This window comes from Anarrhichthys ocellatus, unplaced genomic scaffold (genome assembly GCF_004355925.1).
Source record: "Anarrhichthys ocellatus isolate YVR2014 unplaced genomic scaffold, GSC_Weel_1.0 scaffold14, whole genome shotgun sequence".
Classification (NCBI taxonomy): Eukaryota; Metazoa; Chordata; class Actinopteri; order Perciformes; family Anarhichadidae; genus Anarrhichthys; species Anarrhichthys ocellatus.
The window spans coordinates 1112298-1124579 of NW_022280044.1; the positions used below are offsets into that span (position 1 = coordinate 1112298).

The 12282-nt window shown below is 44.3% G+C and overlaps 1 protein-coding gene across 1 annotated transcript in view; it reads right to left on the bottom strand.

Moving 5' to 3' along the window:
- Positions 1 to 2328: 2328 nt before the first annotated feature.
- The window catches only part of kcnq4 (potassium voltage-gated channel subfamily Q member 4), a 39952-nt gene continuing 29998 nt past the window's right edge, over positions 2329 to 12282 (bottom strand). The window contains exons 9-14 of the mRNA XM_031854069.1: positions 12056 to 12181; positions 8974 to 9200; positions 8791 to 8887; positions 3818 to 3949; positions 3541 to 3679; positions 2329 to 2973 (exon numbers count right to left, since the gene is read on the bottom strand). Of these exons, the coding sequence (XP_031709929.1) occupies positions 2776 to 2973; positions 3541 to 3679; positions 3818 to 3949; positions 8791 to 8887; positions 8974 to 9200; positions 12056 to 12181 (919 nt within the window). The 3' untranslated portion in view covers positions 2329 to 2775. The remainder of the gene's footprint in view (positions 2974 to 3540; positions 3680 to 3817; positions 3950 to 8790; positions 8888 to 8973; positions 9201 to 12055; positions 12182 to 12282) is intronic.

The window sequence follows — 12282 nt, forward strand, 5'->3', positions numbered from 1 at the left end:
CACTTACGGTTTCTCATACTTGGGTTTCTAGACTAGCGCCCCCTAGTGGCCTCAGAGGTAGTTGTGTGGAAGCCATACTTCTCTATGTGACATGCTTATGGCAGGACGCATGCCTGCAGAGTTTCCTGCGACGATACGAATGTCCATGCCTCCAGATCTGACTGGTGTTGAAATACAGTAAGGGTGTCGATGCGAGGAGGTCCCGGGCAGAGTTACAATGATATGCTGAGCGTACGGTAAAATTCCCAGAATACATGTATATCAAAAAGTTGCAGCAGTCATGAAAGACTGATACCCTAAAAATTACATATTCAGAACAATGTATTAATAATTAAGTTTGAGACAGAAAGCTGCACCGTATCAGTTACAGAACGAGGACATAAAAGGCACAGGTCATTTCCTTTCATGTCTTTACTCAAGACTTCACAGGAGACATCCGTAAGTTCTTCTTTTCTTCTAATACCGGGGCCACAACAACAACAACATGCAATACAGTGGTCTCACGTACATGAAGCTCAACATTCCAGGTGACAATGAAGTGACAGCACTGTTGAGTCTAATAATGCCTCTGATAAGTCTGCGATAGTTTAGAATGAAGCTTCTCTATGAAATGAATGCAAAGAAGGATGTTCCATTTGATTCCTGATGGCATAAATAGATCTAAATAGAGCGACCAATGAAGTACATTCACTGTTTGAAGTTGAAAAATGGAGCACCTGAGTCAACTGGTTTGACTGGAACAAATGAACCAATCACTTACAGGGGACGGAAGAACTGTTCTCACCGGCCGAATAGTGTTGTGAATGTTTTCTTAGTTGAAGCTGGCAGCAATTATCTGATGACGTTAAAAATATATACATATGAGCTCTGCGAGTGGTGAGCGTGAACCTGATCAGCTGCGTGTAGTTACAGTTGTGTCATCCATGATTCGATTTGACATAAATGCTACATGTATATAAAGATCGTATCTAACTGTATTAAATATATTAACTTAAGTCCTACATTCACTTTAAGAACAAAAATCATTTAAAAAAAAAAAAAAAACAGCACTCTGCCATTATGGGTTACAAAACAATCTAGTGCTTTAACATAATCACAGTAATCAAATCAAAACACAAAGATAAAGATAAAAAGACTGTGCCAAAGTATTTAAGTAAAAGAATCGCTTTCATTTTGAATGTGTGTATGTGTGTGCATTTGTGCACGCTCCAGTTTTGTCCATAAGCACAGAGCGTTAACTGTGCATCAAAACATCTCCAACAGAGAACCAGAAAAGACAGAAGAGAGTAAAGTGGACATTCAACGACAGTCAGTAACACCTGTGGGTGGCCAAACCTGCACCCTCTGCTTGTCGGGAAGCTGTGAGGCTGGAACCATTTCCTAAGACACGTGCATTCATGAGGATAATGGCCTGGAATTCATGCTGGACACCTCACAGGTTGTTTAAAACTGGCCAAAAAAGTTTCTACATCATCTTCACAGCTGCTGCGAGATCACATGCCATCTGGTGACGGTGAGAGTGAGAACTATCCTGTAAGAGAGGCGGACCAGCTGCCATGGTAAACCTGATCCGAGGCGAGATGTGAGTGATGAGGAGCAGTGCAGAAAAATGTGACATGAATGCCTAAATTGGGGATCAGTGAGGTTTTATCTACAGTAACATGCATATCTGGGGGGGGGCGGGGCGGCAAGACAGAGAGGCGTGTTGAAAACACACATTAGGTTCCTGAAATCCTCAGAGAGATACAGTCACCTTTAAAACATTTCATGGGATCTTGGACCTGTGAAAGGCTCTATCAAATCCTTAAATAAGTTGGGGGCATTCCTTACTTAAATGCCAGCCAGACAGGGAATAACGGGTCTTTGCGGGTATTTTTGCAAGTGGACTTGTTGGAGACAGAACGTCTGAGAGAGGGAATGGAGATGAAAACAAACAACAATGTACACTCCACATCAGTCACTCCAATGTGTTCTTCCAGCTCAGTTTTCACGTGACAAGTTTGGGTAATTAAAGCACGATTTACACATTTAAAACTCCCCCCCTTGTTTGGGTGTGAAGGTGTACCGTGGGGGTTTGGTGTCTGCCCGTCCAGGTCCGAGGGAGCAGAATATTTCTGTGTCAACGTCTCCTTCGGCGCTTAATCGCTTGTCTGGTGGTGTGACATTTTGCAGGTGGGACTCATTACATTCATCACAGCCATCCTAAGGTACTGGACAAATGACTGGCATGGCACTTGCAGCACTGTTTATGACGACTGAGTCAGCAGACTTTCATTCATTTGATTCAAGCAGCCAAGAAAAAAACTAAATGAGGGGGGGGGGGGGGCAAGATTTCTCCAAAGATTTACAAAACTTCAAAGCCTAAAGTCTGATTATCTACAGTTGACCCTTTAAAGGAGGCATAGACATATAGCATGAGCTGAATGGGTGCAAGTGGTTCAGTAGTCAAGTCATGTGCCCTCTCTTCATCTTCCTCCTCATCTAGTGGGTTGAGAGGTGTGTGTGCGGTGAGCAGCTTTGGCTGAGGCTCCTTGTCAGGTGGAGCCTTCTGGTGGCCTCTGTTTGTATCAGCTCTGGAAACACATCCACTTCGGGGGAAAAGAGTAGAGGGTGCCGATTTGAGATGGAAGGGTAAAAATTGTCCCGGACAGATATGAAATGATTGATGACATTAATGCCCGGCTGCTCCAAGTGAGGACTCAGACGCAGGAAGACGTACTGTAAAGGGTTTCGTGTCTTTGTTCGAACAGCCCTGGGAGACTGCTCGGCTCACTGTCATTCCAAGTTGCTGCTCTCAGAGATGTTGAGAGTGTTGGCGGAGGGGAAGAGGTCTCTTTGGTCCGTGGGGCTGTGGTAGTCAGACGTCAGGTCGGGGTCCAGGAGGGAGGACAGGGTGAAGTGGGACGAGCCTTTCTTCAGGCACTGGGAGTAGAAGCTGAGCAGGAGGTCCAACTTGTTCTCTATAGACTGTACCTGAACAAACACACACATAAACGTGTCACGCTTCTTTGCTACGCTAGTTTATTGTTATGGTATCGACTGTCTCACTGAGCTTTCTGGTATTGTTATTATTGCCTTGCTTGTGCTGCTTTGTCTGTCAAAGCACTTTGTAAACTCTGTTTATAAAGGTGCTATATAAATAAAGTTATTATTATTAATATTCTATTTCATCAGTCTTTCCAATGAGATGAAGCATGTGGAGTTTTCTGTCCATGACAATAAATGTCCTTGGGTATTTCAATTTACACTACTTTTATATTACTGGACTTTTGTTTTGTTTTTATGTTTGTTTCCTGTCTTTTCTCTTCTTTTGAACCTGTTTTTGTATGTTGTTGTTCTGTCCATAACTCTGGTACATAATGGTAAATGACATCATTTCCTGCTCTCAGTTTATTTCACTTCCTGTACTTTGTACGGCAGCGGTTTTATCGACCAGGGTGAATGAAAGCAATCCAGTGAGAATTTGAAGTTGATTCACATGTTTAACTAAGAGCACACAGTTCCACAAATGCTATATAAATGAAACTCTTCCTCTGTTACCTGTTTCTCCACCTTGACAACACGTCCCATCATGCTCAGCTCATCCAGTGGGTCCAGTTCTGGCGGCGTTTTCTCTCCCTTTTCAGAGCGCGCTTTCTTATCGGTCTGAACGGCTCCTCGCCCAATTATCTGATCCACCCTTTCACACAAAAGAAACCAAACAGATTACCATCAATATGATGAGGACTTAGACTTACCGGACAATGCTATTTTTTTTAAACTGTTTTTTTATTGATTTGGCATAAGCTATTTTTTCAGAGCAGTAGTTGTAACATACCGCATCTGCAGGCTCTTGATACGGCCCAGCATATCCAGGTGTCCAGCTGAGTACTGCTCTATGACGTCCTTCACATCATACGGACGCAGCGTCTCCTTAAACTTCCTCTTGGCCACAAGGAACTTTAAGATCCTACACAAACACAGCACACTCACTGTTATCACTCCTCTGAACACCTTTAAAGGGCCTCACACTGCACACCCACATATGTGGACGTACAGTAAACCTTTGGAAAAATGCAGGAGCAGGACAAACGATGCGGGAGACCCTGAAAATAACAAGATTAATTACAGTCAGAGTGACCTTATCATTCACCAGCAGCCCCATAAAGAGAGCAGATTCGCCCCCCTACTTAACCATGTGGATGTATTGTGATGATGACACATCTCCCAGAGACAGTCGCTTATCAGTGCTTGCTGTTTCAGCAATTAGCACAAATCCTAATGGGTAACACACACACACACACACACACACACACACACACACACACACCTCTATCGGAGCTTTCCCCTGTTCCTCCTCTTTTGTCAGTATGACAGCCATGTTGGTGCCACTGGTGGACCACAGCTGCTCCTACTCCCAGTGCACACATCACCACCCACATTTCAATGTGGGGGAATCACACCGAGGAATGTTGGCCCAGCACTACTGCAGCCGGCAAAAAACATATCGCTGACATCCTCTTTTGCCAGAGTATGTCTGGTTGGGTGTCATGCTGTAGGGAGTGGAGGATATGCAAGAGATAATGGGAAGGGAGCGAAGGAAATGTGTGCATGTGTGTGTGTGTGTGTGTGTGTGTGTGTGTGTGTGTGTGTGTGTGCCTCTGGCTTTCTGTGTTGGGTGGGTCATTCAATTCTCCTTTTTATCACTCATGAGATAGGCAGCTCGGAGATGCTTGCTCCGCAGAAGCACCGGAAACACCAAATGTATGCGAGACAAAACATGCACACTGAAGCTGTCATTGTGGATTGTGCTACAAGTCAGCTGGGGGAGACGGAGGAGTGAGAGAGAGTGGAAGGGATATTTTTTTTAAACTAAGAAACCCTATCTCACACAGCCAGAGGACTAAATCCACTATAATACTCCCACTTTCCTTCACAGGAGGAAGAAAAGAAATCACATCAAAGGTCTGAGAAGCAGAAGATCAGGAGCACTCAGCTGTTCTGAGAAAACGTCACACTTACACACACACACACATCTGTGTACACAACCGCACACATGCACAAAAATACAAAAAAAAAAATAATGCCACAGATGCCTACACCAACACACACTCTGGGTCAAAAGTATGTACACACCGACACAACTACACACACCTGGGCTTAGTGGGAGCAAGTGAAATCTGAACTTGAGAGAGGGGTCAGCTTCTGAAATAACCACTGTAACCTTTGTTGAGGTCTGCAGCACTTGCACTTACAGCTGCCACATACAGCACACAGTTTTGTGTGGTGACCAGTGCTGCAACAAAGAAGGAGAGAAGGTGTGAGGGAAGGAGAAGAGGAGCGAGAGGAGGAGTGGTGGTCTTCGGCTGGTGGCATAGCAGCCGTCAGCGCACTCTTCCCCACACGCAGCACTCTGTTTATTGATGACTCCTGCATTTGGGGTATTTTTGCAGGCGGTCTTATTCTTATTTTGCTGGTAGATGCAGATTTTTTTCGCCAGGGTGGGTCTCAGGTTTGGGTAAAAGAAGAAGAAGGCTCTGGAGGTGGAGGGGGGGACTTGGGGGACTTTTGATTTGGATCCTCCAAGGGTTTCTTTGAAATGCTGACTCTTTTTCTCGGTCATTGAAATGGCTATTATAATACATGGTCTGAGTGTGGCCCCCTCTCCCCCCCCCTCCCCCTCCCCCCCCTGTGGTGCAACAGGGTCAGTGGCAGTAGTACAGTACAGCTGGCAAGGCTCACTAGGACATATTATACCTTCCTAATGTAAGGAAGTTGAGACGTAACAGCACAGCAATGATTGGAGGGACAGGAAGTGTCATCTGTGCCCCAAAATGCTTGCATAGCTAGTGCAAACATTTTTGCAATTCAGCAAAGGTGATAGTCTCCAATGGCAGGGTTTAATCTGTGCCTTAACAATGACTGTTATGCTGACACCAATCCTACGTGGGCCAAGAAGGGTGAGCCACTGCAGGGGCGAGTCTGATTCTTCACCAGATACGACTACCTCCCTGCTAAGAGAACAAAATCTTCGCACATTCAATCATTCCTACAGAGAAATATACGACGTAAACACTATTTGAGTTTATAAATATTACAGCTGATACGATACAAAAACTGATGACGATGACTAAGGATCAAATGGTTATAAATTGAAAGCATGTCCAAACTATTTGTTTAATAAAATAGGAGCTTCATCCAAGACTGCAAACGTGCAGAATTTTTTGAGTTTTGTGCAGTATTGGATTTGCGCGTGTGGAGAATCAGTACAGAGAGCACAGAGAGATATCAGGCCTTGTGTTCCCATCCTCCCCTTATTCTTCTCTTGCTTCCTCCGTACACAAACACAACACTGAACGCATTTACTGATAAACCACATGTGCCTCTCCAAAGTGAAGTCTCAGCACTAAGGCCTGCTGCGAAATTCTGTGTTTCACGAACATCAATCATGAAACTCGCCAAGGCGACTGCATGTGTGTGTGTGTTACCACAGTGAAGCACCTGCTGTTTACACACCTGCACTATCTATAGGAACTCCCTCTCTTCTATTGTCTGCACAGAGCAGCTGAGGTCACAGATGTCTGCTGTGTCGAGTGCAAACCAGAGGTGAGGTCATATCATACCCTGTCAGTGGCATAATGAAATCAGAAGACTATATCAGGCCGTTCAGTTAAAAGTGATATTTCTGATGTCTTTGAAGTGGGTTAAATGAGATACTTATTATCAAAACGAATCCCTCTTCGTGTGCTCTCAACATCCTGCCCGTGACAAGTATATGGATCTTTCAGTTTCTATATTCTCCCATTTCAAAAATGCCCTTTCTTTCAAAGGTTATAGAAAAAGGTGTTGCTCAACAATTGATTGCTTTTTTTAAAACAGAAACGAACTCTTTGAGAGATTTCAGTTTGGTTTTGGGTTAAAAATATAATTTTTACCTTGCAGAAGACAGGGGTTGCTAGTGCCTCGATCGGTTGGTTAGTTTGTAGTATTGTGTGACTTTGGTGTTTTAAAGGGTTAATTTGGATCCACACAGTCACACAATAACACTAACTAACTAACTGAATGAGGCAGCAGAGGACCAGCAACCTCCGTGTTCTGCGAGGGATGAATGTTTTTGTCAAAGGAGTCCCATGGCTTTGAAGAGAGCATAAATAGATATAACGGCTTCAGTTCCCCGTCTGACAGCAAGATATGCTTATTATCTCCACAAGAAGGATGAAGCGATCGGTTGTGCGAAGACAGCACTGTTGATGATGTGATTATACAGTATGCATTCTAATAACTAGGACACCAGAATGCCCAACACAGGGTTTATTTCCAGGCACAAACCGAGCTTCACAGAGAGCATATGGAACCACACACACAGCGTAGCGCTACCATGAGGAATGCTGTGAGGGAACAGCCCTGACATCAGGGACCCAGAAGGTAGTCTTTATAATCCGCTGTCATCAAACCTCACTGGAGACCAGCCTGGCCCCAGCACCAGATGTTTGCTAGCAATTGTAGTTTCTGCCACCATCAGTAAAAAAACTCTACGCTGCTACTCTGGGAGTATGTGCGTGCGTGTGTGTGTGTGTGTCTGTGTGTGCGCGTGTTTGTAGGGGGAGGCTGCATTCATGATATTGTTGGTAACCCTATGAGATATCTGCACATTTCAGAACAGAAGGTTATGTATTTGTGCATTTTGCACACGAGTAATTACTAATTATTTTAATTGCGGTATAGATTTGCCAACAGAGCATTTCGTCACTCACACACTGTCCATGATTTATGAGTACCTAGTTTATATGTGCAAAGTTTTTGCTTTTCTTCATGACTGTGCACGCTGAATTAATTCAAAGTGTCTTAGCACACACTGTGTAAGGACATCCATCACTGACATACTACTGCGACATTACATCAAAGCTTGTAGTAGATAAAGAGAATGACAGCAATCAACATCAGCAATGCTCTTAATCAATTGTTGTTACAGCTGTCCCTGTCTACGCTGTACAATATCATTGGTCTCTGCACCCTCGTAATGTACTGTGATCCTCCATCTGTACGGTATTTGTGCGTATGTGTGTGTGTGTACTTTACTATCACACCACATGTCTGGTCCGAATGAGCTGTGCTTGCTGAGTGACAAGGTCACACAAGGGAACTAACCCTGCCTGCAGGAGGGCTCAGTTACCTCTCCTAAGTGGACATTTCTACTCCATCAGCCGAATCTGCTCACGCCAGCACCTAAATGGAGGTGCCGCATGTTCACCAAATATTGCAGGCAGTGAAATTCCACGAGAAGCGCCCATGTCTGAATACACATGCATGGGTTGTTCATCTGACCAAAGTGACCTTATTCTATAAATAACCAGAGGCTCAGCAGCTCCAGCTTGCACCTAAAGGAGCTTCGTGCGCAAAAAAGGAGACACAAGCTTTTACTGCCCAAAAAGTCCTCTGCTAGAGGTTTTCACATTTATATACATTTGAAGCCTTTAATGGTACAATACTCTAAATGATTTGGTAGAGTTATAATTGTATTTATCTATATATGTGTTGTATTTAACTCTAGTTAAACTAGTTTTATCTATGTTTCATATGTCAAATGTAAAACATTTTATCTGTTGGGTTTTAGACATTGCCATGGCCATACATACATGGCCATACAACTATTATTTTAATAACAGATCTCAACTGTTCCATTGCTATTAATTGGGTGGGTCCATTACAGGGTAGCAGAAGGACCAGCGTACGTGTACACCTTTATAACAATAACAATTGTAGGTTTTCCACTGCAGGTATAACTAATATACTGTTGATGGCAGGACTCACCTGACAGCCCGTATGAGCGTCTTCACTGCTGGGATTACCTCCTCCATGGACACATCACAATATGGTTTGTCTTCTACACTGTCCTCCCCAATCCCCTCTACTGAGCCAAGACAGAAGGAGAAACATCAAGCAGCAATGATCTTTGTGAGTGTAACGTGTTTGGGATATGTGTGCGTTGCCTACCATCAACAGGTGGACGTGGTTTGAGGCGAAGGGAGGTGCGAAAGCGCGTGCGGTCATTAAAGCTCCAGCTCTTCTGGACCTTCCCGGGGCTGGTGGCCTCGGGGACGTTCTCCTGGCTGGGAGAGCTGCGGACACTGGAGCCCGGGGGCAGCGGTGACGCCTTGCTCCTCATGGTTTGGGATGATCGGGAATTGTTCATCCTGATCCGATCCCGAAAGCCCATTTTACTGCTGACAGTGAAGATTACATCGTCATTATTATTTTTGGATTATTTTCTCAATGATCACAATGTCCATGCCTTTGACCTTAATGGAAAACTAAGCTGTTAGTTTAGTGGAGCAGCAGAACGGCAGCCTGAGCTTGTTAGAAAAGAGGTAGTTAGTTAAAGTGAACAAAACATGGCCTCTGACTTTTACAACAATCATCAGAGAAACTCCACAAACGGACAAAACAGGGACACAAACAGACATTTACATGTTGTCTCAAAGAAGGACAGACTAGCTGACTTATCATAAAGGAAGTTTGACCACAGGCACCATGCAGTATTGCTAAAAAACTGATTCTGCCCTGCAGATTTGCTAATTTAATGTGCCTATCATAGCACCTGATTCAGCAAAATCAGATTGAAACCTGATTCAAGACTTGCAGTAGTGCTGGGCCGGCGGAAAATGTTCCAACCACCGTCACAATAACGACACGCTTTCTTAATCCCTTCAACAGAGTGAAAAAGCATCAAAACATCGGCTTCAAAGTGCAGCCGTGCAGAAGGTGTCTCTCATTAAGCACTCTGTACCACTCACAACAGCCCAACGCAGGCCGGTATGTGACGTCATCTATTTACAGGAGGAAAGCTATTTGGCACCCATTCTCTCCAACAGATTGACTCCTAACGTGGCTGTAATAGCACGCTCTTGAGAGCACTCCTCTGAAGGCACTTTCATGTTGCACACTGTCACGGATCCATAAGGCAAGGCAAACATCATGCACCACAGAGCAATTCCAGCCCGCTCGTTCACCCCCACATGTTTACGATGATATACTCTTTGTTGTGCGTGTGTGTCAGCTGGCCATTTAAATTAAAATTGAAATGGTTATTGGGGGGGGGGGTTAGTGGGAACAGCATTTCATACAAGCAAGCTGAAATGTTTCAAGCAGACTGGAGGAGAAGATAGAGGGAAAGAGCTTTGCATGCTGTTGGGAGAGCAAGCAAGTGATTTGGATGCATTCAGGACGATGAACTTCACTGAATCTTTCCAAAACGTTGAAAGAATATCGCATGCAAAGAGAAACATTTTAGCACTTAAAGAAACCTTTTGAAAATACAGCACACAAACATACTGATTTTATTGAAAGGTTACATGACTAATCTCAAACAGGGAAGCATTCTGAATCAATTAAACCTTCTCTCCAAGAAGGCACTATAAATGATCCAAACGACTGAATTGAAAACATAAAGCAAGTCAAGGGCAGGGCAATTCTTTTGACGAGATGAAACATTTGATGTTAGCTAACTAGGAACAGGTGTTTTTGTCACATTGTCATAAACTATTGTGGACTTCCGTTGTGTTTTCAACACATGGTTTATCCTGACTTTCAAGCCAAACCAAGCAACATCAGCCCTCGTTACTCCAGCAGGAAAGTCTTAGCTGGAGTAACATCCTGTCAGAAAAGAGGATCACAGCATTTCTTCACAGCGGAGGATCCACTCAAGCATTTGTGGACCAGAGTATAGTGCCCGTTTAAAGTATTTAACTGATAAGTGCAGGATGTCGTTAAAAAATAAAACAACAGTAACAAAACATTTAGCGAGCCGCTGCACCAGTCCACAAATGTTTGAGTGTGTGAGGCGAGGTGTGGAGGATGCGCGTTAAGTGAGAAACAGTAGTGTTGTCGATTTATAGCGTGCCCCGTGCACAGGCTTGCTGCCATGGATACCTCTGCTTGCGGCCAGCGTGAATCCGGAAGAGACCCCGTTTTTTAGAAAGGAGTTGACTGAGGAAAGACACAAGGCAGAGGGAGAGAGGGTGAGGGAAGGAGAGGAGTGGAAGGAGGGAGGGAGGGAGACGGGGGATGAAGGAGGACGAGAAGTTGTGGGACACAACCTGGGTATGAGGTGAACCCGTGAGGATAAAATGTTGTAAAGGACAAAAACCAGGGAGGGAGGGTGAGGTGGAGGGGTGAAGCGTGAGATCTCAATAATCCAAACAGCCCTTTTCCTTCCTGATCTAGTTCCTTTACCTAAAATTGAAGAATGTACTTCTGAGAGGCATGTTTTGGATTATGGAGACAGAGTCGGTGAGAAGTGAGGAGGTGGGTTTGAAACAGTAGGTTGGGAAGATTCAAGCAAAGGTAGTAGGTAATGTTTCAACGGAGTATATTCATCAAGACAGCCCATTAAACATAATGGTGTGACAGCAGCTCCTCAAATCAAAGACATTTTCTACCAGCTAAACTTTTATTATTCAGGTGCTTCTCTCATCTAATCCATGCACAAGTCCGATACATACAATTTAAATAATCAGCCCTTTACTATCTAGGCTTTTGTTTAAGGTCTATGCTAAAGATGTTATGAATATAATGCAGCAAATCCACTCTAACTATGAATACCCTTTAACACGCAAGCACAGCTCATGACTTGAAGAACAAACCTGGATGGAACTTCTGCCTTCCTGAGAACAGATGAAGGATGGATGGCATGGAAAAGACACAGTGGAAGTAAAGGGAAAGAAAGGAAGACAGGAAGAGGCAACCAGTGAGTGAACAGCGGGAGGCGGTGGAGAAGAGTTTGAGCTAAGCAGACAAAGATGCAGAGAAGCAAAGGGGGGGGGGGGCCTGCAACACAGTGGTCTCAAATCAGCATTAGTCAAACATTGTTAGATACACAACTCATCCATGCAGAAAGCTCCAAAAGCAGTCTACGTTGATTCTCTTTGTACACCTGTTGAATGTGTTCTCCTGTAAGTCCCTGTTGTTACTGTTTTGAGTGTGTTTGGGTGTCTGTGTGTGAGCACGAGTTGTAGGCAGACATTCGGCCACCTGTCTGTGTGTGCTGTGAGGCTGTGAGAGGTGGAGGGGTGCGTACCTGTCCCCTGACAGGTAGGGGAGGCTGTAGGGCCGCAGCCCAGACAGCAGCGTGTGGTAGGAGTTGTGGAGGACCTTCTTGGTGTTACCCTGTCGCTGGAGGTGACTGAACAGTAGCGTCAGTTCTCTGACACCCCCATGTGCACAAATAAACGAAACAAAAAAACATGACAAATGAACAAAAAACAACAAAATATGGAGAAACTCACAAAAAGGCCAAATCAATGG